Below are 27,854 nucleotides of genomic sequence, written 5' to 3'. Positions count from 1 at the left end.
TTGATCCAAAGTTCGTTCGGTGAAATGTTCCACTAGTTTGAAATACAAACTCCTATGTTTATATATGTATTACCCACTCTCCAAAAAATATGTATACCGTACAGACATTTTGTAAAATGCCAGAAGAAGTAAGTATTTATAGAGAGAAGTGAGTCTTTAACTTACCAAGGCCAACATTGGAGACCCTGAGACCACTCTTCCCGAGGTTTCGGTACCGCAGCCCCGGCGTGACCGAAGACTGCCGACTGACCAATGGACCGTGTGTGGGTGCCGTCGGTGTCTGCTGCATCTCTTTAGAAGGCTGCGTTGGGTGCTCGTTTGTAGTGGTGAATTCCTCCATGCAGTCCATACTCGCGATGGGCGCTCTGCAACTGACAAACATTCAGATAAGAACCCTCGTACCAATAAACAAAACACTGTTACATAAAAACAGATCTACAAGTTGCTCATAACATATTATATTCTACATCTGTCGTTCATTATACACTTAAAGCTTCCTGTACAGGGAGTGCGTGCTTCTGCAATAGCTATTATAAGCTGCAGGCCCTTTGCGAATCTGAAATTTAGATCGGAACTATCGATATATATATATATATATATATATATATATATATATATATATATATATATATATATAAGGGCCGGATCCAGGATTGTCTAAGGGGGGGGATGCACCAATGGAACATTTTTCTTGGTTCTCACTATATTTGCAACAACTTTCTTAACTGATTTGAAGTTTGTCCTTTTCAGCAGGGAGATATATACGAATAAGTAATTATTATGAGAAATTATTGAGCGAATTAAATAATCTACACAATACAACACACACACATACACACATACATACACAAGGGCGCCGATTTTTCTGTAAATTTGGGGGGGGGGACATTCATATGCAGACGGCATATATATGAGGATTTTAAGACAAATTGCATTCAAATTATGCCAAGTATTAAATATTCACAAATAGAATGAGGGGTTCCACATGAGCTTTGGGGGGGGGGGCTGGCTCCCCAGAATCGGCGCCCTTGTACGTACACACATACATACATACATACACAAATATACATATTAGAATATATATTGTAACAAAAATTGTAGTACTTTACACTTGATTGAAACTATTTGAGAGAAACTTGTGATACTTCTCAATTTGTGAAATAGCTTAGCGACAGATGTTTGTATGACACTTCGATGTGTGAGTTACATATTTATTGACTTTTCTATATATATACATACAGACATAAAAATGTGGTAACAGATCGTTGTGTGGATAGTAACAAACGTTAAAAAGAAATACTGCAAAACTGGTAGTAAGAGAGGATACTGTGGAAAGGGGAAATAGTTGAAGTCATTCGCATTATATGACGTCCGCTCACATGCGATAAAAGGTCCATAAATGAGAGAGAGAGAGAGAGAAAGAGAGAGAGAGAGAGAGAGAGAGAGAGAGAGAGAGAGAGAAAAGAGAAAGGGGGCCCTGGTGAAGACACGTAAAGAAATATGTAGCTGGAAAACAGTTACTAGTTTAGCAGTAAATTCTCCTGTAAAACCTTCCCATAATAACACTAAAATTACATTTAAATTGTAATTGCTTCTTCCAAATTAACAAAAAAGAAGGTAAAATTATCAACGAAACATTCATAACACTTATAGGATTGAGTCTTAATGGTCCTAAATTCGCATCTACATACAAACATATATATTTATTCTAATGCTAATATATATATTGTTTTCTGCCATCAAGGACGATATTGGGTTGTTGTCTGTGCGTATGCATAGCAACGAAAACAACCGCATTTACGAGAAAGCTATTTGGCGTAATTGCTATAGGGTCTATGCTAAACGCTAATTGCCCGAAATAATAGTAATAAATTTAACGAATGGTTAAAAGAATAGGAAAGAAAAATGGAAAGAAGATAAAAGAAACAATCATTAAAGAACTATTATTCAGTTAAGAAAATAATTGCTGCCAGCTACTTTGCTAAATTATAATCTCTTTGAGCATTTGTGGTATTTCTTGCCTGCAGACTACGGATATGCTAAGAACATTTGAGAAATGCTTGTACTTTCTTTTGCTACTCTAAACCGAAATTTTGGAAACCAGTATTGCATTAAATGAAGTAAGCTAATAACAAGAATGAAGACTAAAGTACATTGGTTGCAAGCGAACCATTTCCCCCTAATATCCACGGAAACTTTAGCACTCAACCTTTTAGGAATAGCGCACAATCCTTTTAATCCTGGTACCTTTTCTTTATTCGACACCGTCAAAACAATCTTTTCTCCTTTTTAATGTGTTTTATATTGTTACTTATATAATACGAGAAATGTCCAAAAAACGTCGCAGACGTTTTGGCCTATCGCGGCGCAGTGGGTCGGGCTAGAGACGCCATCTAGCTGTCAGAACGTTGCCACACCCAGTACACATCCAGTTGTGGTAGTGTGACGCTCTTACTGTGCTTTCTGTGACGTGTTACAATGTGCGCTGCCATAGAAAATCCCGCTTCTTGTGAAGTGCGTTCTGTAATTAGGTTTTTGTTGACAAAAAAAAAAACTACAAGTCAATTAAAATCCATCGCAAACGGTGTGAAATGTACGAAAAAAAACAACAGTGCGAACTTATTGTTTTTTTTCACGACATCGCACGTCTACACACACGGTCAAACGTACCCGAGAGCTCTTGGATGGTTGTGGATGGGAGGTGTTCGATCACCCACCATACAGCCCGGATTTGGCGCCGAGGAACTACCACCTCTTCCCAGCGATGAAGACCTGGCTGGCTAGACCATGCTTTGATACTGACGCTGAACTGCATGCCAGTGGTTGAAATCGCAAACAGCAGATTTTTTTTTTTTTTTTTTTTTTTTTTTTTTTTTTTTTTTAATACCGCGACGGTATTGAGAAACTTGTGCCACGGTATGATAAGCTCCTTAATTTGCATGGTGATTATTTGGAGAAATAGATTAAGAGTTTACCTTTCAAATGTATATAACCTAATATAATTTGATTTGTTTATTCTGTTACTTTTTCTTATTTCAAAACGTCTATTACTTTCCGAGCAGCCCTCATAATATAATTATTAATATGAAAATTAATAATAAAACACTAAATTACCAAACAAAAAATATTTTCTTATTTTTAATGCATTTTATATAAAAAAAATTGGTTTTAATTTTTTTTACAGTTATTATTTTTCCTTAGGATATGAAAGTATATAGTTGACAAACTCAATAAATTCCTTTAATATCATGTCATACATTGTCAAGTACTTTCTACTATTTTTGTCGTCAGCACGGAAAGCGATTAACAATTTTTATGACAAATACTAAGTTTTATACTATAAATAGAACGTAAAAGATGTAATCGGAAATATCAATAAGGAAGGTAAGAAAAAAAAGAAGAAATAAAGGCAATTATCATGTTGTTAGATTTATTTTTTTACTTAAAAACGATTTATGAAAGATTGCCACGCAAGAAGGTTACATGTTTTGTGGAAAAGAATTTGCAAGTAAGTAGTAGCAGTTATGAAGCTCCTCCCACTCTCTCTATTGTAGAAAGAAACAATTCCATTGGCTGTCACGCGAACGTTCTTCTTCTTCTTCCTCTTTTCTCTTCTGGTGAAGGATTTACTTTTCTTTTTGTTCTTGTTTGTTTACTCTCATGCAAGGAAGTCCTTTTTTTAACACATGAAGCGTCAAAACCTTCCTCTTCTTGTGGGAAACCCTTCAACGTATCCACCAGCTGAGAACGGAAGGCCTTGAATCAATAATAGGATTTTCACCCAGCACAAAGTTCATGGTGTTCTCGTTACGTTTACACCGAATACCTAATCATACACATACAGGGTGGCCCAAAAGTAGGTATACAGACCAGCATCCATCAAGTATGACATTTTAATTTATTAATATAATGCATTTATTTGCTTTGGTTTGTTCCGAGTTTAAGGTATAAGTGAAAATAAATTAAGAACAAATAAGGAAGAAACTAAATCAATACCTGTATGCAAAATAGTAAGTAAATGATATAACATGTCATGACCGATCAGTACGGGACTGTATACCTACTTCTGGGCCATCCTGTAAAACGCAAAATGAATCAAGCCCTCCCTTGTCGCTAAGTAACTATATAGTGTTCTCGCCTTTGATGTAGGAGACTCCGATTCGATTCCCGGCTACATGGTTATAAAGGGTTGTTCTTGAGACAAGATCAGACATAGCTCTTGTAATAGAAACACTCACACACATACTTTCCGAGACGAGGCGAACCTCTCCAAATCTAACCATTTTCATCTTCCGAGACGAGACAGAAGTCTTTCAGTAGAAACTGTTTCATTTACCCATACGAGACAGAGCTGTCTTAATATGAATTGATACACTTACCCAGCCGAATAGAGCTTTTCTAATAGAAACTGGTTTCCTTATCCAGAAGAGACATAGCTCTTCCAGTAGTACCAGATACACTTTTTTTTTTTTTATAGAAAAAACAGAGTTTTTGAAATCAAACAATTCGGTTTCTGAGGCGAGACATAACTTTCACGATACCTATTCGAGACTAGGTAACCTCGAATCTTGTCTCCTAGGGAATATTAGTACGCGAAATCCGGATTTGGATATCGAAAATCAATACCGATAACATATCGAAACTTAATCGATATATCATAATATCAAATATGTCGGAAAATTTGAAGTTGCAATATTGAATACCAACATAGTTCTTGTTCTCAATAGTCCTTGTCTTATGTCACAACTACGTTTTTCCAGTATTCTTCCTTAGTTCCACCGCGTGAATGTCGGAGTGGTACCTTGAAATATAGGCCTATTTCACTTCACTTACTTCTCATTGTTAATCTTGGTTCTAACTTAGCCTTATGGTAGATATTTTATTAAACAAAGAAAATAGAAAGAAACAATTTAGAGACTTTTTTAATAGAATTTTTTCTATAATTTTCTTTAATTTCTATAGATAATAAAAGTGGCACTGAACATGAAACGCGTAATTCAGAAAGAATAAATTTCTTACAAGATTTATGATATATTCTCCAAAACTTATGATGTTTTAACATCCTGCATAGATGAAATAAATAAATAAAATTAATTACAGGTCCTTAGATCTACAAATTACAGAAGATAACTGTCGTGTTAAACGTTTTGCATTCTTTTCAAATTTTCAAACCGCAATTACTGTGTCGTTACAGTAGAATGTTTGCTGAAATAACAAATAGCTCTACTTGGATATGTATATACTTTAAATGTTTACTGTTAAACAAAAAGAACATTTTGATGCAGGTGAATATTTTTAGTGTCCTTTTTTTTTTTTTTTCAATTTCTTCGTTTTGAGCGAGTAAAATTGTCGCATCTCTCCTAGATCTATCACCTTGAAAAAGCCACAGGAGCTGTGACGTCACTACAGCATCGTTGTGGTTAACTTGCGCGCGCGCATATACATCCACAAGCATGCCGTAGCTGCCTGCAATAATAAACTGTGTGGCTGAAATTATGAGAAAAAACTCAACGTAACTGGGCTTTGTTACATCCTCACACACACCCCTCCTTCCCGAAAAAAACATTACAGTACTTTTGTCATAGTAATCTAGATTCTAGTTGTAATATAGACCACACACAGATATGTATGTAGTGGAAAATTTTGAGAGTGTACTTTGGTGAACTGTATTAACAGAGGAACGATATAAACTCGGGGCAATTCTATACCTAATCTACCTGTAGACATATATTTTTTAATTTTTTTTTATAAAAAAGAGAAAAAAAAACTTCTATTTGTCCCTAAAGCCTATTCAGGCGTTATCAACTGCTAAAACGACTCGATTTTTTCATACTTCCCTACATTTATTTATTTATTTATTCGCAAACAGAGCATACATAAGCTATTCTAAATAAATAACTATGGCATATGAAACACGGAGATTCAATGCCGCACTCACAAAAAACCTCCTATTTCTGAGAGATCCATTTTAATATTGTCCCTTCATCTATGCATATGTCTTCCTAAGGGTTGTTTTCCGATTGGATTTCCAGTTAAAACTTTGAAAACGTTCCTACTTTTTTTCCATTCTGGATACATGATCTGCCTACCTGACGATGAGGTAACCAGATTTGATTACCCTAGCAATGTTTGGAAAACAGTATAAATTATGCAGCTCTTCGTTATGAAGTTTCCGCTATTTACCTACCATTTCCGTTCCTCTTGCTTCAGGAATATTCGTCTCAGGAACTTGCTCTCAAACACTATTATTCTACGTTTTTTCCCTCAGAGTAAGAGATCATGTTTCGCAACCATATAACACACAGGAATGATTATATTTTAAACTTCTTTGACTTCTGAAGTCATTAACGCTCTCGTCTTTGATGCGAGCGGTTCCGGGTTGTATTTCCGGTGGGGAAACTAAGTCCTGGTGGGGAACCTTTTTCAGACCAGTCATCCTGAGTAATATTTTCCTGGGATTTCCTCATTCACCAGGCAAAAGTCGAGATGGTGCCTAATAAACAGCCCAGAAATCTAATTCCTAATCCTAATCCTAGTGACGGGCTAACATGGCCATAGATGCCGAAAGCCCAGATATCTAATTCCTAATCCTAATCCTAGTGACGGGCTAACATGGCCATAGATGCCGAAAGCCCAGAAATCTAATTCCTAATCCTAATCCTAGTGACGGGCTAACATGGCCATAGATGCCGAAAGCCCAGAAATCTAATTCCTAATCCTAATCCTAGTGACGGGCTAACATGACCATAGATGCCGAAACCCCAGAAATCTAATTCCTAATCCTAATCCTAGTGACGGGCTAACATGGCCATAGATGCCGAAAGCCCAGAAATCTAATACCTAATCCTAATCCTAGTGACGGGCTAACATGACCATAGATGTCGAAAGCCCAGAAATTTAATTCCTAATCCTAATCCTAGTGACGGGCTAACGTGACCATAGATGCCGAAAGCCCAGAAATCTAATTCCTAATCCTAATCCTTGTCTTCTGAAAAGCATAATTTAAAAATAGTGTATTAAATATTCACAAAATTGTATTACAAATAATGGTTTCACTTCAGCAGAAAATCATACTACATTAGAAATGATACTTCTAGTTTGTACTGAACGTGAAAGTGATGAGGGTGAAAAATTTACATTATTTTAACCTTTTACAAAATAGAATATTCTACGTAGAGTTCAGATCACTTTAAGTATACTTAAAATATAGAATAAAATTATTTAAAAAAAAAACTTTGAAAATGTGCGCACTTAAATTCCATATGTTTTTCAGCAATCTTAATAAGCACAAATATACAGACATGCAACTCATAACACAAACAATGGTACATTTTAAATTAAATTGATTTTTTTTTTCATTTACCTGCTAGCGAAAGTTGATGGAGAGGATTTGTGACGTTAGCACTAAAATAGAAAGAAATCTGGAATCGATTTTTTGTTTTTTGTTTTGTGGCGACTACTATTAGTAACGACTGAATAGGAAGTACGTACCAAGCGCACTGAGTATCTCGTGTGCTATTAACAGTGTCAATACGAAACGAATGTGTCCCTTCCTCTCATACATAATGTCATACATATATACATCCCTCTTAATCTCTACACATGCTATAGCTAACACTCAAAATTGCCTAGCAACGGAACAAGAAAGGAAAGGTGGTTGTGGGGGGGGGGGTGTAAATCAAAAATAAAAACGAAAAGTGTGCTGGCCAGCTGTGGAAAGAGGGGTTTGTGGGGTGGTGATGGAGGTGCAGTGAGTGCAGCAATGTTGAAGAGGACAGGAAATCGCTGTCAATGATTCTTTAACCCAGTATTATTATCACATACATACCAGAAGTTCATTGACAAAAAACGCGAATTAAATGCGACAAAGTCGGTCCAAAGTATAACTTGTCGTTCCCGAGTGATCTGTTCGCTATTGATTGCTTTAACAGCCAATATTGGCATTGTTCTTGGCGCTGATATGTTCGTTTCCGTCTCTTGCTCCCTCTTTATATGTGAAAGGTGGAATATGTGTAGATGTGTGTGCTGAACATATTATGGTTGTATATTGAGTGACTTCTAATTGAATCGATGTCATATTGTTTGAAAGGGATTTTCAGAGAATGTAAATGAGATAGTGTGGAGTGTACCCGGTAGTTCTGTGCTTGTGTATGTGTGTTCAGATGATGACAGCATATATGTGAACAAGAGGGATTAAAATTAACTGATATGGATGGCCATTAGTAGAGTTAGTTGTTCAGTTTAGGCTTTGTACAATCTATTTTTAGCTAAACTTTTTTTCTTTCTTTTGTTTATCACGGGAGGTTTCGGATTTAATTTTCGGGGGCATATAGTTTCCTTTTAAATTTGGACCTAGCATGGCCAACAACCGTTATCGAACTAAGGTCTTCTATAAAACCAAACATAACAGCGATGGGAGCTGATGTAGTGACACATATTATCCAAGTTATAAGCTAGATACATACAAACATATGCCTACATGTCGTGCCATTGGAAAATTGTTCGTACAATTTTTGAACAGGGGCAGTTTGTGAGGGATGTGACACCGAAAAAAAAAATCCAAGATTTATCACTACCTAATTCCCTAATTATCGTATAAAATAAGTATTTGATTAGATATGCTGTACCTCATGAGTAGCTACTGAATCTGAAATTTCTAGTTTGCATTCTCTTCTGTTTGTTTACAATTAGAACAGAAACTGCCTACCGCCGTAACGAGCTCCTACTGATTTCGGTTATCCATATGCACACAATAGCATAAACACACGCACACGCACACGCAAACACACACACACACACACACACACACACACACAATAAATAAATAAATAAATAAATAAAGTCCTGTGCAGCGAACCTCAGAGTATGGATTCCTCATATTTTCTTACGCCGAATCCAAATTTCGAAGCCCCAGTGTCAATTTTGTTTTATGGGCAAAACACAAATGTATCCTCCCTATTCAAAATCGCTCAAGTTTTTCTCCCATAAAAAAATGACCTGGTTAATCGTCCTGGAGTTTCGAAATATGGATTCGACGTAACAAAATACATTGAATCTATACTCTGGGGTCTGCTGCACAGAACTTTTTTTGGATTCGGCGTAACAAAATACATTGAATCCATACTCTGGGGTCTGCTGCACAGAACTTTTTTTTTGGATTCGGCGTAACAAAATACATTGAATCCATACTCTGGGGTCTGCTGCACAGAACTTTTTTTGGATTCGGCGTAACAAAATACATTGAATCCATACTCTGGGGTCTGCTGCACAGAACTTTTTTTGGATTCGACGTAACAAAATACATTGAATCCATACTCTGGGGCCTGCTGCACAGAACTTTTTTTATTTTATTGTATGGCTGTGTTATCCATACGAGGAGCACGGCAGTTCACTGGTAGAGCATTTACACTGGTGTGTGGAGTCCCTGGTTTGGTTCCAGCTCATGATTCATGTGCGTCGCTTTTCTCGATTTTCTCCTGTTCCCTTACACTTTCTTCATTCTACAATTTCGTTCATAATCATAATATCTACTTTTATCCTAAACGACATGAGCCATGGAACGTAAAACTGAAAGATTTCGTTATTTTACAGTATCCATAACAACGGATAAAAATATGTTTCGTCACAATATGTCAGATAATAAAGCTATAGTAAATTTATGAAATTGAGTCAATGATTTGTAATAACTCTGTATAATGACAAGTATTTATGGCCCGTGTTAAATCGATGTCCTTAATACTAGCTTTATCTTTATCCATTTCTGCTTCCATTTAAGGGATAATGTTTTGCAGGCACGTGTTTAGAAGAAATAGTCCATTTTTAGGTATAAGAAAGAACTGTTTAGGTGATGGCATTTCCAAATACCCAGTAAATACAGTGGCCTTCCTTGTAAAGAAAATGAAAATGTTTTCAGCAAGAGACTTATTAAGAATGCATTAATCGAAATAAGTGTATGTTCACACATCTTATCTACTCACAACACACAAAAAATAAAGTAAAAAAGTTAAATTACGTTTCCCAAATATTTTCTTTTCTAACCGTATGCATATGCATGTCACAGCTTTTTTTTTTTTTTTTTTTTTTTTGTCGTAATGAATTACCTCAAATTTACACAAGGAATGTTAATAATTTGTCTCTCATTCCTATGTTTTCATCCGTTTTCTCTATCCCTTCCTTGCCCTTCCCCCGCAAAAAAATTCTTGTAGATATAACGTTTCTCATTATTTTAATCTCAAATGCACGTAGGCGTGATATATATATATATATATATATATATATATATATATATATACATATATTATGTTCTTGTTGGATCTCAAGTTCCGTTATGTCTCTACTTTAGATACACACGTGCTTTTGAAAACGTGAATTCATTACGAAGGATTATATATCAAAGAAATTTAAATTGCGTGAGTACATATACGAGGGTTGAATTAAAATTTCGTATGATGATGTAGAAAAATCACAGTTGCTGGTTCGTTTCCTGTGCAGTGTCCCTTTGTGGGCAAATGAATAAACAGTGTACATACTAGGAGTCGACATGCGAGTACATGCGAGTCCAGGATCGATTCTCCCGAATATGAATCTGATAGGAATTGAGATCCTGCTTTTCACAGTAGATCTCATATAACTTTGTCACTGAAAAAGGATGTTATCCCTTTAAAAGGGTCTATGGGTTTTTGTGGATGGACCGATGAAAAAAAAATGGACGTCCTAAAAGCAATCCAAGCCCATGATTGGATATTGACTAAATTACTTGACAAATTATACTCAAATGAGTCTTATAACCTAAACTCATTCTCTCTGTACAGATATCATGTTTACATACCATACCCGTATATAAACAGCATTATCGATTGTGTGTGCACAGAGAAAAAAGTATGTGGTGTACGGAAGAACGTACGTTACAAGCGTAAATCCTGTATTTTTCGACATAACGACATAACGTATAAGTAACATTCTCCATTAAACGTATAACTGAAAATAAAGGTTTTATAATATACTTGCCGTATAAGTGTTCCATCTATATGTATTTTCCGTATAAAACAAAGAAATGTATATAGGCGGTCAGGATCTCTCACTCAAATGGACGTATAAAACATGTAGCTGACGTATGTTCTATACGGAAGACTGTTAGATGTCAAACATTCTGCAGCGGCATGATGTAACATCTAAGGAGGAAAAGGACAGTACGTATTTAGCATATAGATAACGTATGCTTCATATATATATTTCCGTAGTAAACTTACGGATGCCGTATACTCGTACAATATATAGCTGTCCGGATAACAGATTTTTCTCAGTGTGTATATGCCATGTCTGTCTCGAAAGGTTTTTTATAAGGAACCTTGTTTTCAATAGTTACTTCCCAAGTGTTCTTTTTTATCTTTAGGAAGGCAGAACCATGTTGAGAATAGACCCAAAATATTTCGTCTAAGCGCGTCTCACTCTTTCCGATTTAGTTTCGCCTTCGGAGTGCATCTAAAAAGAGTTAAGAAAAAGATTTAAACTCCGATTAATCTAATCAACCTGTTTTCTGAACAAAATTACAATGCATTTTTTTTTATCATATTCGAAAAAAAAAAGATTGACTTACTGGCTGGAATTTCAAGTCACTTTTTCGTGCTGAGGGTAAACAAGAGGAGATATATTTCTGAAGTAGCAAAGAACTAAAACTACGATTCTCCTGATTGCTGTGCGAATATTCTAAGATATTATGATCAGGCTTCTCTTTTCATTTTTTAGCTCCTAACTGACCTGTTATCTTCTATGAAGACAAGAAAAGCTGTGCTATTACCAAGGCTTATATGAGACGTCGATCTTCAGCTTAACATGAAATACAAATCACATGAACTTCCACTAGAACAGTGGTTCTCAACCTATCACGACCCCCATTTTATCACATCCTCTTCCCAGCAACCCTATTATAATTTCTGGTTTGTAATAAGCTTGTGTGGGATTTTTAAGATACCTATTGCTGAGATCTCATGATATCCATCTATTTCTATAATATTGGAATCCATTTCTTGTATATAATAGATACAGTAACTTCCCTAAAAGTGAATGTATTAAAACCAAATTTCGTCAGTTCATTCATATTACAAATATCGACTCCGATCCGTGATACTGTTTCAAAATGGAGATCGTTTGAAAATTTTAAAACTTCATAACACCCTGAATTTTCCGTCATATGATAAAAAAAATAAAGTGATTTCTAATTTTGTTCAAAGAAAAAAAAACTTCGACAGTTGTTACAGAAAAGTTATTGAATATTTTAAATGATTTGATAATGTACGTTACGAAGATTGAACCGGAGACTGCTGCACTAGTAAAATCATACCACGCTCAGGTATCTCTATAGCTTTCAATTTTAATTGTATTTCAATACGCAGGTTTTGTTGCATTTGCATTTGTCTGGTATTTCAATATGCAGTTCTCATTAGTTTCATATCGCACCTGTTTCATTTAAATTGATTTCTAACCAACTCAGAACTGTTGAAAATGTTTGGTAGACCAGTTTTCTTTTTTGTTCTTAACAGTATGTAGGTATAAAACTAAAAATATACCTGTCAAAACAAAATTCAAAATAATATTTAAAAATATTTTGCGGTATTAGATTCTAATTATAATTATCTGTTCCGCTTATTCTCGCGACCCCCAGTTTGAGAAACCCTGCATTAAAACATGAGAGACTGTCTCGCACGCTAATGGTATAACCAGGACAGAGCTCTTGATTTATTCTACATTAATAGTGTATGATGTAATAAGTACCAAGGTACCTCGTCGAGAAGTATTCATTTTTTGAGCGTGTGACCGAGCTCTTTTGCAGGTAAATGAAACTCGGGATTCGATAAAGGTTGGCATTTTCGTTTCGGAATAATTTTTTCGCACTCCATACGATGAACGCACCATAGAAACCAAACGTAATTAGCTTTCCTTTTTGAGTAATGCTGACGCAGAAGGATACAACGATTGTCTGGTCGGTTTGGGGGTTAACATTTCTTTCAGCACTGGGACTACATTCCATGAGAAATGAACTTACAAGTTACGTTGAAATGAAAGAAATAAAATCTTTCAGTTTTACGTAACACGGTTATGCCAGTTAGGCTAAAGGAGATGGTGGTTATGAGAAATCAATTCAATGGTGGAATGAATAAAGTGAAGAGGAAACGGGGAAATCCTGGGAAAACCCACGCACACGGTGTTTGTGCACCACAAAGTCCACTTGGCCCAAGCTGGAACGAACCAGGGACCCCACGCATAAGATATGAACACTCTACCACTGAGCCACTGTGGACCCAAAGTTACGTTGAGATTCAAGCTGTCACTTGGAACCAGAAAATGGTCCCTTGTGTGAAAAGCGTGTATGATGACCCCTCAAACATGAGGAAACTCTAAGGAGACGCATTGTGAAGATGAACTACTCTAAGTTATAACTTATATATTTACTATCAAATAAACTATAGAGAAGACTAAAACATATTCTATATCATATATATTCATATATTCATATCATATATATCTACACCATATATATTCTATATCATAACATATTCGTAAATGCACTCACATCCATTGTATGTGTGTGTGAATGCGTGCACACAAATTTGTGTCAATGCGTGTTCCGCAACGTCCATGTATGTACAGTATATATATATATATAGACGGTCATATAGGTCTAATGAAGACCGACAGTTCAATGACTGTTCCAGTTATTGAAGATCCTCCCACAAAATGCCGCATAATGCATAAAGTCTGTTGGTTTTATTTTTTTTCCTTTTGCTAACCTACTAATTCTCTCATTTTTTTTTTCAAATCGACCTTTCTCATAGACTGGATGTAATGCCGGTCGCTTCTTCATTGATTTTATACTCCTGCCATTTGCCAAGAAATATTATGTTCGATATTTTCTATTGAACCAAATTGACTCTTTCTCGTGCTGACTTGAACATAAATAACAATTTAAGTTCCTCCAATTCTATGTATTTTATGAGATTTATAAAATACTTTTCATTATTACCCTTCACAAATTTTATATACAGTAGTATTTTACTTAAGAATTTTACAGAAACATTAACATATAATACAGTAGAACCCCTCTAATCCGTCACCTTTGGGACTGGAGGTATAGTGGGAACGCAAAAAGGTCGGATTAACAGAAAAATACGGATTTACAGTAAAATAAACAATTTCTTAACTAAAAAATGACTGTATTGTTCTCTACAGTAAAAACAAACTAATGATAAGCACTAAAACTGCACAGTATAGTACAGTAAACATGCACAACGAAAGAAAAGATGCAAGAGATGACGGAGCACAAAAGCAGATATGCGGTATCAGCAAGTAAACAACAATGCCGTGACGGCAGTAAACGACAATGAGCCTCGTGAGTTACTGACGAGTCGGGACAAGTTCGGCTCGAGCATGGTCGGATCAACCGGAGTGGCGGACCAGCCGAGGACGCGCGAGAAGAGTTCTACTGTAATTAGAATTTTTTTGTTGTTTCCTTCATGTTCTCATTTAATTTAAAATCAGTTAGGTTGGTGTTTTGGAAATTTATAGATCCTGGGTTCGATTCCCGATGGGGACACTTGGTCGAAAAGGTATAACAGCTTTTTCCAGCCAGTCATCCTGAGTGAAGTTTTTCTTAGGTTTTCCCTCATTCACACCAGGCAAATGCCGGGATAGTACCTAACATAATAGTCCCAGTCTGTTTCCTTCCTTCCCTATTTCTTTCTTTCTCTCCAATTGGCAGGGCAATGAGATCACCGAGGAATATGATCCCTCATATATATGATGGGCTAACGAGGCCATAAATGCCGAAAGCCCAGAAATATAATTCCTAATCCTAATCCTAGTGACGGGCTAACATGGCGATAGATGCCGAAAGCCCAGAAATCTAATTCCTAATCCTAATCCTAGTGACCGGCTAATATGGCCATAGATGCCGAAAGCCAAGAAATATAATTCCTAATCTTAATCCTAGTGACGGGCTAAAATGGCCATAGATGCCGAAAGCCCAGAAATCTAATTTCTAATCCTAGTGACGGGCTAACATGGCCATAGATGCCTAAAGCCCAGAAATCTAATTCTTGGAAATTTATATATGTTTCTGTTTCCTCAAGATGTAAAATCAATTAAGTTAGCCATTTAAGATGTAGTAAAAGCTTCGGAATTATAAATTCGTTTCGTGTTTAGCAGTGACTTTTTCTAAGCGCCAATACTACAGGGTGATTCTTATAGATGTGTTGTATAAACTGTGGATGAGAAATGGAACATACTTCTGCTTCACGGGAGACGTACACAGACAAAATGTCCGTTTCTAGGGACTGCAAAATCCACACGTGATCGGAAAGACCAGTCTTCATCTGGCTTAACTGTTGGTATGGTGTGCACTGTCAACCAACGGGTTTATTGGTCGCTCCTTCTTCGATGAACACGTCACTGCGGAAATGTCGCCGGCCTTTTCTCTTCCCGAGTTGCGACAGTAAAAGTTCCTGTTACGACGACAGTGGTTCCAACAGGGCGGAACTAGACGTTACTCGACTGCAGAAGTGCGAGGTTATTTCCATTCCAAGTTCCAGGATCGAGTGATGTCAAATCGATTTGCGACGCTCTTTTGATCGTGGATTTTCCTGGCCATCCACGAGCTCTGACTTGAACCCCTGCGATTATTTCCGATGGAGATTCCTGAAGAAGAAACTGCTCGCTAGGGCTCCTCATACACTGTAAGATTTGAGAAACGACAATCATCGATTACTGCACATTTGTCGATAGAGATATCTGTAAACGGGGTTTTCAGACCTTCATGATTCGCATGCAGGAAGTTTGCAACAGGCGTGGGGCACACTACTTAGAACAGTAATCTTTACAGTGAGGCTTTGGTTATTTGTGTACGTTAATTCGTTTGGTCACAGTAATAAAATGAAAAAAGGAATAAAATTGACTGAAACACCCTATACATATGTGTGTATAAACCAAGGGCGCGCCCACGGATGGTCGACTGGGTCCGGACATCCCCCCAAACTTCCAAACTCAATATACATTTGTACACTTTTTCAGTAAAACTATACTTGTTAAACGGGAAAATAATTGATTTAGCATGACTTTCTCTTATAAAAACAATCTAGTTCTGCCATTTCCCCCCCTAAAATTATAGGTAGAAGTATTATACAATTACTTATCGTCTTTTTGGGTGCAGAATAATACCCGTTCGATACTAAAATTACATAGACGTATTGGCTTGTATTGGACCCCCCTCCTCCAAAGCTTGAATCCCTCCCAATAAAAAAATTGTGGGTACGCCCAAGGGCGCCGATTTGGGGGAGCCCATTCATAAAAAAATACATGTAACAATACATATAAGAATAAAAAATACATATAAAAATTTACATTTATAAAAATACATGGGGGCCCACATGAGCTTTGGGGGGGCCCGGCCCCCTTGGCCCCCTCAGGATCGGCGCCCTTGGGTACGCCTCTGATTTAAACTAGATTGTACTGTAACAGATTTAGCTAACGTCGTTTTCGTTTCTCCTAAAAGCGTCACAAATATTCCTAACGCGTTACAAATACGTATATATATATATATATATATATATATATATATATATATATATATATATATATATATATATTTGCACAGTTTGTAATATGTACAAATAAGCGTAAGCTAATAATTCCTTATTCAAGGTTACTAAGTACTATACTACGAAATCGATATTCATTTGTCCAAACGAACATGTCACATATTGATTGTAATATTAGGGTCTCTCTCTCTCTCCGGAAAACAAGAACAATATGAGAAATGTTCATTGTAGCGGTCAAGCTATAAATGGTTTTAGATAAAAGCTAACAAACCAGAAAATATTATGTGTGTGTTTGTCACCAATGATGTATGTAATGGGTTCGTGATTTAACCCAATGGTTTTAACCCCCAATCTTTAAGACGTAAAAATATATCAACCAAAAGGATTTATTTGAGTTAGTTGAAAGGAATGAGAACCATAAATTAAACGTTCTTATAGCGTCAACTGTAAATCCATATATCCTTCAACTATTATGGGAAGACATTTTCAAATTAGAACAACGACACACACACACACACACACACACACACACATATATATATATACACAAAGAAGAATATTGAACGCCATTGCTTTTCTTTTGTTCTCGTGGAGTTATTCGCGACAGAAAACAAAAGACATAACAATAATACGACTTTTAAAACTGGAGCACAAATAGCTTAAATGCTGGTAGACAGTTTCATATATCAGAAGGGATACTGAATTTGGAACGTCAGAGACCTCTGTGAACATCTACAAGTATTAAACTTTAGTTGGCGTGAACCGGCTTTTATTTTTCAAAGTCATAAAAATTGATCTAACTGGTCTTAACACGACGGCTTAAATTATCTCTCTCTCTCTCTCTCTCCAAATTTTTCAGTGTTGTGTTAGCGTCTTATGAAATAAAAAATGTTCAATCGACTGATGTACAAAAAAATGTGGGCGAGAACAAATCCTCATGAGCAGTTTTCGAGAAATTCTAGTAAAAACAAATTTCCTTATAAACCTTATAAATGATGCCTTACAATAACCGGGTCGTCTACTCATCAGGCTTTCCTACCCGGGGTCGATTCCCGGCGGGAGCTCATGTGGTTAGGACTCCACGTTAATAAGTAGGTCCCATCTCATATAGCCTCGCTGCTGAAAGGGACGTTAAATTGAAAATCATCATCGTCAGGCTTTCCAATATGGATATGTATTCAGTAGTGTCATTTCATATTTTACCAGGGGGAATAAACAAGATTGTCCACCGACATAACAGTTTCACATTTTTTATTACTGGGTGACAGTTGCCCCCTGCCCTCTGTAAATGATTCCCCTGTATGTATTCAAGGGTTAAGTAGCCGATTGTACCTATTGTTGTCTGTGTTCTAATGGTGACGTTAGATAACGAAACTCCAACAGTGAAATTCATACTATTTGTAAATAAATAAAAATAGTCAAATTATCTATACAAAATAATCATTAGTTAATATGATCTATTACATACTAGCTGTTTTACCTTGCACTTCGAGAGATCTCTTGCATTTCATCCGCATCCTTAGGCGATGAATATCTCATATGAATATTATAATTGTTTTCTTATAAATATTTCTTGTCGATCTTCCCCTAAGAAGTATGTATGGACCGACAGATGAACCAATTCTGGACAGCGCCATGCACAACTGTCCAGATGCCTGAAGACTGGTACACTGAGAAAAAATTTGTAGGTGACGTACTTAAAAACATAGGTTACATGCGTAATTCCTGTAGTTTTTGGACTTAACGTACAGCAGACGTATAACTGAAAACGCATGTTTTATAATATTTTCTGTATAAGGGTTCCATCTATACGTACTTTTCGTATGAAACAATGTAGGCAGTCAGGATCTCACATACAAATGGTAAGTATATAAAATGTAGCTGACGAAGGTAACATAAGTATACGCATGTGATATACGGAAAACTGTTATATGTCAGACATCCTGCAACGGCATGGCATAATGTAACATCTAAGGGCAGTGCCTATGTAGCATACGAATAACGTATGCTCCGTACTGATTTCTATAGTAAGCAAGAGGATACCGTATATTTGTACAATATACCGCTGTCCGGAGAACGGATTTTTCTCTGTGTACCATGCGTAATCTTGGAATCTGTTGGTATTTGATGGTCATGTCAAAACAGTGGCGTAAGCAAGGCGGGGTTCCGACGGATTTCAACCAACATTTGAACACAATATTATAAAAAATGTAAATTACATTTATCATATTTTAATATTACGTATACAAAACCCTAAAATGATATACAATTGGAAGATTTCATCCTCATTGATGAAGGTCAGCGTACACCACTGATGGCAAATGAAATCATGACTGTAGCCCTTTGAATAGAATGGTATGATCCGAAGATATTACAGGTGCAATAAAATACGCTGGAAATGAAATAAAAAAGAAATGATAGTAAACTAAAAAGCTGCATTGTATTCAATAATGAACAAACTAATTTTTATATTCTTCCAACGATGTAGCTATAGTCCATGCGGACATTTTACGTTCTTGTAGAAGACAATTCGGTGATCTTGATCTTAAGTTTTTAGTGATCAAACACAAAATTACACTCAAATCGAGTCTGGGACCCCGTGTATCAAAGGAGTATGTATTAACCACTAGATCACCGGGGAGGTCTATATAACACTTATATACACGCTATTCCTAATTATAAACGCATTCCGTTATTTGAGATCATGATTTAAACTTCGTCATCTAGACAGTGATGATTTAAAGTTCGTCAGTGTTTCTTCCAGACATGTTTTTTGGGGGCACTGCCCCCTCCGGAGCTTTAAGAGTGCACCCCCGGGAGGAGACCAAAATAATACGTCTATAATATAATAATAAATAGAATAGTACCAGCAGTGCAGCCCGGAATACTAAGTGTGCGCCCCCGGAACACTTTTTTCTGAAAGAACGACTGTCACCATCCTTTTTGAACCGCACAGGAAACATTGAAGTTACTATCATAGCGCTGCTCTGGCGGTTTATTCAAGCACTCCACCTAGCTGCGTTAGGGGTAGCGGACTAAAGTTCGCTGCATGCAGAACACAAGACTCCGCAGACTAGATGGAGTCCGGAAACACTCTCCTTGTGAGTCATAATCATATGTGCACACTATATATTGAGAAATAGAATTTAAAAAAAAGAGAAAAAAAGGCAGAATTCAGTAATGACATTCAAAAATATCAACAATTTTCATTTACATTCATTAATCAATACTGTATACCTTCTATAAAAGGTATTTGAACTTCTAATGCCATGAAACGCAACTCTTTGCTAGATGATCTTATTGAACGGAACAACTGAAGTACCCTGAAGAACATTCTAAAGAACCTCAAACATTTATAATAAATTATATTTACTTAAGAAGACATTCTTTGAATTTATGGGTAGAAGTGCATTATAAACTATGACCTTCATTAAGTTGACATCTAATATCCATCGATCAAAATTTATTAATTACTTTTATTATTACAAGCGAAAAGAATGATTTGTTTACACGTGAAGTGTGATCGAAGAAAATACACGCTTCAAAAACATGCTACGGAACAACCGTAGATAATGATTTCAGAAGGATAGAAAAAATATATATATATCCCACAACACAATAAAATACCAGGAAATTTTGTTTTATGCCTTTAGTCATTTACAAACTCGCTAATATTAAACTTTCTGAAACAGTGCCTTAAGGTTTTGTGTTATTATTTGGTAGGAAAAACCATGCTAGTTGGAAACTTCTTAACGATGTGGTTTCTTGGAGGTAGGCCTGAAGACACGAGTATATATACAAATCAAAGAACTTTCAATCCTGCACCCTTTTCTTCCTCTTAAAATAGGAATGGTGAACATGTAACACATTATAATAATAATAATAATAATAATAATAATAATAATAATAATAATAATAATAATAATAATAATAATAATAATAATAATAATAATAATAATAATTATTATTATTATTATTATTATTATTATTATTATTATTATTATTATTATTATTATTATTATTATTATTATTATTATTATTATTATTTTGTGAATTTAGGGTATGACTAGATTTTTTTTTACATTATAAAAATTCATCATATCCGGTTTTAACATTGATTTCCGTAGAACAAAAATATGAAACTTTGCCCACTTCTTTAAATTAACCTTTAATTATTTTTAATTAAAAAAAAACTTCTTTTATGTCTAGGGCCGAAACTTGTGGGGGGCAGGGGCAATTGTCCACCGCAGCAAAGCATCCCACCATTCCACTGAGGCCACTTTAAGACAAAATTTTCTTACTTCGTATATGATACGAACATGAAATTATAAATGAAGCATCAAACAGGTTCAATACATTACATAAACGAAACAGCACACAAAAAGTAAATGAAACAAAAATGATTCGCAGGTCCATTTCAAAAAAAAAAAAAAAAAAAAGTGTACTATTAGAGGCACTAGAAATAATATTTATTCGTATGGCTTTGAGATTTTGTCAATATTGTCCCCTTAATTAATTTGTCATGCATAGAACAGGCCCAGGGGCTTAACTAACGGCCCCGCAGACCTTGCCGTGTGGGAGAGCCCACAGGCTCCGGAGAGCCCATAAAGAGTAAGAGAAAGATGAAAAGGGGGGGATCCAAGAATTAGAAAACTTTTTCTAGGGGGCCCAAATAAACGTATTAATAAACGGGGCCCCCGAGGAAAGTTTAAGTTACGGCGCTGTTTATAGCTAAGTAGTTTAAGCAGGGATAAGAAGCTGAGAATTAATTTCAGATAATGTATTTTCTATCTGATAATACAGAATAATAATACTTTTAGGCTAAAGTGGAAAAAAATAATATTTTAGATAAAACAAGTGTATAGACTGTAACATATTCTTCTCCTGATCTACCATTAAACCTATCGTTGACAGTGATGCCAATCTGGAATCTTATAAAATCCCATCTTGAAAGAAAGAAATTCCCATTTGGCTCTTTAATTTCCTCATGCGCTATACTAATTATCAACTTTTCGAAATGTACAAAATATGAAAACTGAAATTACTATATGTTACTTACTGTTTTCGATATTTGAGTGAATTTTTCGTAAATCCCTATTTAGAATTTTTTTCTTAATTAAAAGAGACTACTGAAATTGATGATAAAAACAACCAGATTTTGTTGTCAGAACTTTTTAGTATTTTCATCACGCTTTTGTGCCATACTGTTCTACTGAACGTATTATTCGTATTATTCGTGTGGTATTATTCGTGATGTTTTAGAAATTGGCTATTATTCGTATGGTTAACTTACTTTCTTCCGTTCATGATTTTAAAAAAAAACTTCAGAGTATAATTTATGTTCCTTGTCACTTATTATTATTATTATTATTATTGAGATTCATAAGTTCGTGTATAAATCACTTTCACACTAACACGCACTTGCAAATAACAAAATTTGACAATTAATACCGATTTTACGTTTATCCAAGCGTCATTAGCCTACGTTTTGTCTCACAGAGAACTTTTTGTAGGCGTTGATAAAATAAACATATGAAAAAATCCCGTATCTGCTGACAGTTTTGACACAAAAAAATCCCTTTTTCCCTATTCGAATAATTAAAGTAAAAAAATCCCACAAAATGTGATTTTTTCCCCCACGGGTTGCATCACTGATTGTTAAAAATCTCCTGTATGTTTCAAATCGATTAGTCAAAAATTTCATTCTAGTTTCAAACTTCGAGTTTGTTATTCTGTTTTCTATTAAAAGAACAGAAAGTGGTCTTTTCTAGTAAAAGAAGAAGAAGAAGAAGAAGAATGATATACTTATCAAATTACAGTAACTTTAGTTACCTTTACTAATACTTTACTGGTTAACACATGTAGACACAGAACTTTATTCACAACTCTCGTATATTCAAGGACCATATTGTTACGTCATTCCATTTATTATTTAACTTTTGGATTACATTATGTTCCTGTATAATCGCCTTTTTTTGGTATATTTGCTTATAAATTGCACAACACGCTATGCAATGAAATTCTCATCACAAACAGCTGTGTAGTGTGGTGTGGTATTTCCTTCTATAAATGTCAAAACATTGTGAACATAAAACAGCTGTCGAATGCTGTTCTGTGTTAGTGTTTTATTTCATTGCATACGAGTAAGAAAATTATTCCAAACATGAACCAAAAGCAGTATATAATAATGACTTCCCTACTGGAACTGTTGCTATACTGACATTATTACAATATTGTATAAAAACAACATGCACAATATGTATGCATGTTCAAAGTACAAATGTTATGGGTTTGAGGGCAATCAATACATACAACCATTTCATTTATATCGTAACTTCCCTGTATTTTTTTCCTCTCTTGTTTTAAAATAAACAGGACAGTTGATACGTGACCTTTCAAAGCCAGCCATGTTCTAATCATCCGGCGTTCTGATATTTTGACATTTTCTTCATCTCCTTCAATTACGCCTCCGTGAATAACTTCAGGCACAGAGAAATTGGAGAGAATATCCAGAAATATAGAATCAGCTGGCCTGGAAGCATGTTTAACAACTGTAACAACAGATGGCGCATTTACGAGTACTGTAAAAATAAATACCAAATAGTAGTGCACCGGCACCACATATTTTAGTGTTCACTGATCTAATAGCATGATAGGAAATGCCTTACTTCAATCTGCACATGAGGCTATGTCATACGGGTAATACTGTTTAAATTGAAACCCAATTAAGTACTTGGGATTTGTATCAAGTCAAGCACCCGAACCGGGAACCGAACCCGACACCATGTGCACAGAAAGAACTCATGTTGGCCACTAGACCACGACTAGTCACTTTGTTTGTTCGAGCTTTTACAACCACCAAACAGCTAATTGAAACTCGCTAAAACATTATTCCACAAAACATAAATCGAAGTTTGAGACTATACCACGAGACAAGCGTCAACTTGAGCAATTCTGGAATTTTCAGTGGAGCATCAAGATGTTGGGTAAAAGAAAAATAGATTCTCAGTAAATAATGGAATCTTTCTGTTTGTGTGAAATTAAGTGGAATTAGTTTTACCTAGGAGAAGAGACGAGACAATTTCGTAAATTGTGTAGAAGTTTCGTCCCGATTCTCTTCCTGTCTCTTTTTCTCGAAAATGTTTTTATCTTCTGATCTCGTTTTGTAAGTTTACGCTCTCATTTCTCTCTTAATTTCATCTAGATGTTGTTTAGAATCCATCTGCATCACGAGAGGTAAACGAACGGTGTGGTCTAATAACATTTAAATCGTAGCTATAATTGGAATCTACGATATTGTGTAATGACTAGCGTATCTGTAGATTTTGATAATCTTTTTCATTGTGTTCGTACAATACTGTATCAATTTAGAAACTTTATACTATGATTCATGCAACACTGAAATAGTGCCTGAGATCTAAGATTTGGATGAACTAGTGATGCCGATGAAACTCGAGAAATTAACAGTCTCTTTCTTCAATTTAAAAATTTATACTTCTCATTTCGACTTTCGTCTCATTTTTGAGACGAGACGAGAAAAGAAATTCTCTCTCGTTGTCTTGTTGTCAACACTAAGTGGAACAACAGGACACCTGCACAGACCGTCCTAGTTGGGTGCCAAGTTAGCTAAAGTTCCATTTTTAATTATCTCTCCTGCATTTGCCCCTTACTCCTTATGTATTACATAGGTGTTAATGAATTGTTGTTTCTTATTGTTACAGGTGCTGAAATACATGTAAATCATGGCTGATGAGTCCACTTACACCACGCAGGAACGGATCATAATGAGCGCATGAGCTCACGAACGACCCCAGACAGGACAATCAATGAGATATATTCAGTATGATTTCACTTTAAGCTTTCAGAAACCTTCCCCTCCAAAAGCAACAATTTTACGGTGGGACAAAATGCTCTTTGCAGGTGGTTGCATAAAAGATAAGATTCATTCAGGACGACCACCAACCGGCAGGACACACGTGTGGAGGCTGCAGCGTTTGTCGAACGTTCGTAAAAAAAAATCCATCCGTATAAGCGATCGCAAGAATCAGGTGTTCTATACTCGACATTACAAAAACATATGCAGAAGGATTCGCAGTTAAAGGCATTTAAACCTTCGTTTGTAAACGAATTGAGTGGAAATAGCATTCAAAACGTCAGCAAGCATGTGGGCGAATGCTTGATGTCTTTAGAACTCTTCTTTTAAGAGGAAAAGTGTTTTTTCTCGTACGAGTGTGCAATATATTGCAGTGCAAAATCCAGAAAAACGTTTATTTCTGGAGTAAAGAAAACACATATTTTTATGAAGTACTTGAACACAACCCACCACATTTCACACTATCTCGAAGTTGTGAACACAATGCGACCATCTTTGAATATGTGGACACGCAATAGAGGATAACAAGACTTTGTGATCACCCTGTACAAACCTTCTACTGGTAAATGAAGTAAGATGCTTTTGTAAAAGTTTTACTTATGTCACCTGCTTGTATTTGCTATTCCTTAGAATTTTATTACGTTGAGCATTACTTGAGTAAATTAAAGAAAATTGAATAATAAATGGTAAAAAAGACAAAATACGTTTTCATGTTCTTTGTCTCTTTGAAGTTATATAAACTGTTGTATAATAATTCTCAGACATTTGTGTCATAACTTTGATTAGTCAGGCAAGGTAAATCTCTGCTTTTAATTAAGAAAATTTTGCTCAGAGAGAGACTCTTGTAGGAAAATAATTGTTTCCCTTGAAGTACTGTTAATTGACTTTTTTCTTCTTCCATAACTAGGTTTAATTTCTACACATCTAATGAAAAAAAAAGATTGAAATATTTGAGCTGTGATTTTTTTTTTTTTTTTTTGTAATTTTCGTGTGTTGGAAAAAGGATTGCTGGAAAGTAAACAAAAAAAAATCGAGCAGTTGAACAATGTGGGGGGCCACTACAAAATAATCACAAATACGTATATCGTTTCTTTACATAGAAGGTCTTCAACGATTTTAAATAGTTTAATGGCGAATTTTCATTTTTAATCTCACCATGCTGGCACAGATAAAGAAAAAGGTGTCTAAATATAATGGCTAGGTCGAGTGGTGATTTCAAATGTTTCCCGGACGAGACTTTTAGTTGAGTAAACTTTGAGTTTAACGTTCCTTTCAGAAGCGAGGCTATATGAAACGGGGCCTACAGATTAACGTGGAATCCAAACCACATGAGCTTCCGTTCGGAATGGAATGCGGGTCTCCCACGCCAAAACTGCGTACGCTAACAGCTTAACCACGAAGAAGACCAGAGGGGACGTTGAGTAAATGAGGTTGCCAGTAGTATTGCGGAAGTACTGGTAGCCCAGGTTGACCACAATCGAAGAAATATCGCACCGAGAATTTTGTAGCTCCGGAGGGATTCTTTCCCGGACCAACCCCTGAAATCATCGATGATTTCGCCTATTGTCTTACAGCATTTTTTCAACTTCATAAATATTCTGAAAATCGCTAAAAAAAAAAAAAAGAAGGGTCTTGCCCGTCCCCCAATGTTGAAGACAGACTTGCACCCCTGACTACTACTACTACTACTATTACCACCACTACTACTACTATTACTAATAGTACTACTACTACTACATAGGTACTACTACTACTACCACTACTACTACTAGTAATAATAATAATAATAATAATAATAATAATAATAATAATAATAATAATAATAATAATAATAATGATAATAATAATAATAATATGTTGAAAGTTATGGATGGAATTTCAAAGCATTAATTTCTTATCATTCCTTGAGAAATAGATACTAATAGATGTTATTTTATTTCTCTAGACTTAAAAACATAAGACACAATCCTAGGTAAGAGTATGTTTTCCTTGTCACTGAAGAAATTTTTAAGGAAAAGAGCTTGAGATAGTTAGACACTGAAAATAGAGTAAAAGACAATCGAAATGGAAAAAGAAGCAGCATGTTATTTTGTTTCTCTTGCGTGCGGTTAGACTTTGTTTCAAAATAATACGACCAATAGAACCAGGATCCTGCTGTTAAAATCCTCACAAAAGTCTTCTCAACAGCGAGAAGATAAGCGGGATGTGCTCAGATATGCGTGTGTTATCCAACTCGTAGAGAACAAGAAAAGAAACACTTGGATTTCGTGCGTTTGGTGAGAAGAGGAGAAGAATACGATAACATGTAACTTCTTTCTATATATTATACTCCTTATATGCTTTAGAGTACATTAGAAACATATTTAGAATAGAGTGAATATATCTGTATGGAACTTTTCCCCCCTACATCAGCGGAAAACAAACACTGCAAATAATAATGTAGTACGGTCTATTGCATCCACAACTCCAGTGATCCAGGAAAGGAGATTAAGCTTCATTTAAAGTCAATGAAAACTATAAGTAACATTGTTACATGTGTAACGGTTATATTTTGCTTTAAAGTTAGCAATGTGAGAATATATCGACATGAGAGCCCAGTAAAGTCGAAACCCAAGTAAAATAGCCCAAATGCTCTATATACTTTTAGAATTATACATATTCTACAAGTGTACAGTTTAACAAAAGATATATCGGAGTGTAAAATCCCCATTCGTAATTTTTCAGACAATTAAGAATAATATCTATCTATCTATGTATATGTCTATATTTATCTATCTAAATGAAGTATTTATTAAAAATCAAATCAAATCTTTTAAGTTTTACGTCCCACGCTTATGCTGACTAGACTAAATGAGACAGTGATGATGAGAAATGAATGAAATGGTGGAATGAAGAAAATGGGAGGAAATGGGAGAACCTAGAGACAATCCACGTGCACGGTGTTTGTCCAAGACAAAGCTCATTTGGCGCGAGCTGGAATCGGACCAAGGACCCCATGCACAGATGTGAACATTCTATTACTAAGCCATCGCGGCCTCTGAATTGTTTATAATATCAAAGAAGACATTGTAAGTCAACTACATCACAGTAGTTCGACATGAACACCCTCCATATCCAAGTAGAGTTGCCATCTCTCCGCGGTGAACCAGAACACACGCTGCAACTTTTGCTCGGATAATTGTATGCACCGATGCCGAAATGCGACTTCTTCGTATTGAGTCACACAAAGAGTCAGATGAAGAATATGGATTTGGCGCACCTACCTGAATGCATTTCGGTATCGTTGCTCTGCTTGGATATGGAGGGCGGCCATATCGAACTGTTGTGATTTTGTTGACTTACGGTGTCTTCTTTGATATTATAAACACATTCATTTGAATTGAAGTGATCCC

At 35.7% G+C, this 27,854-nt stretch overlaps 1 protein-coding gene across 9 annotated transcripts in view; it reads right to left on the bottom strand.

The window, feature by feature from the left end:
- Positions 1-27,854, bottom strand: part of Hk (potassium voltage-gated channel subfamily A regulatory beta subunit hyperkinetic) — a 708,165-nt gene that overhangs the window by 183,730 nt on the left and 496,581 nt on the right. For 7 of the 9 annotated variants that reach the window (XM_081737032.1, XM_081737033.1, XM_081737039.1 and 4 more), the window contains one exon: positions 166-371. In XM_081737032.1, coding sequence (XP_081593158.1) covers positions 166-371 — 206 coding nt within the window. The remainder of the gene's footprint in view (positions 1-165; positions 372-27,854) is intronic. The other 2 variants (XM_081737038.1, XM_081737037.1) reach the window with 1 other exon arrangement.

This window comes from Thermobia domestica, chromosome 13 (genome assembly GCF_964235325.1).
Source record: "Thermobia domestica chromosome 13, izTheDome1.hap1.1, whole genome shotgun sequence".
NCBI classification, from domain to species: Eukaryota; Metazoa; Arthropoda; class Insecta; order Zygentoma; family Lepismatidae; genus Thermobia; species Thermobia domestica.
The sequence above is the reverse complement of the archived record's forward strand: the minus strand, read 5'-3'. Positions and strand labels throughout refer to the sequence as shown.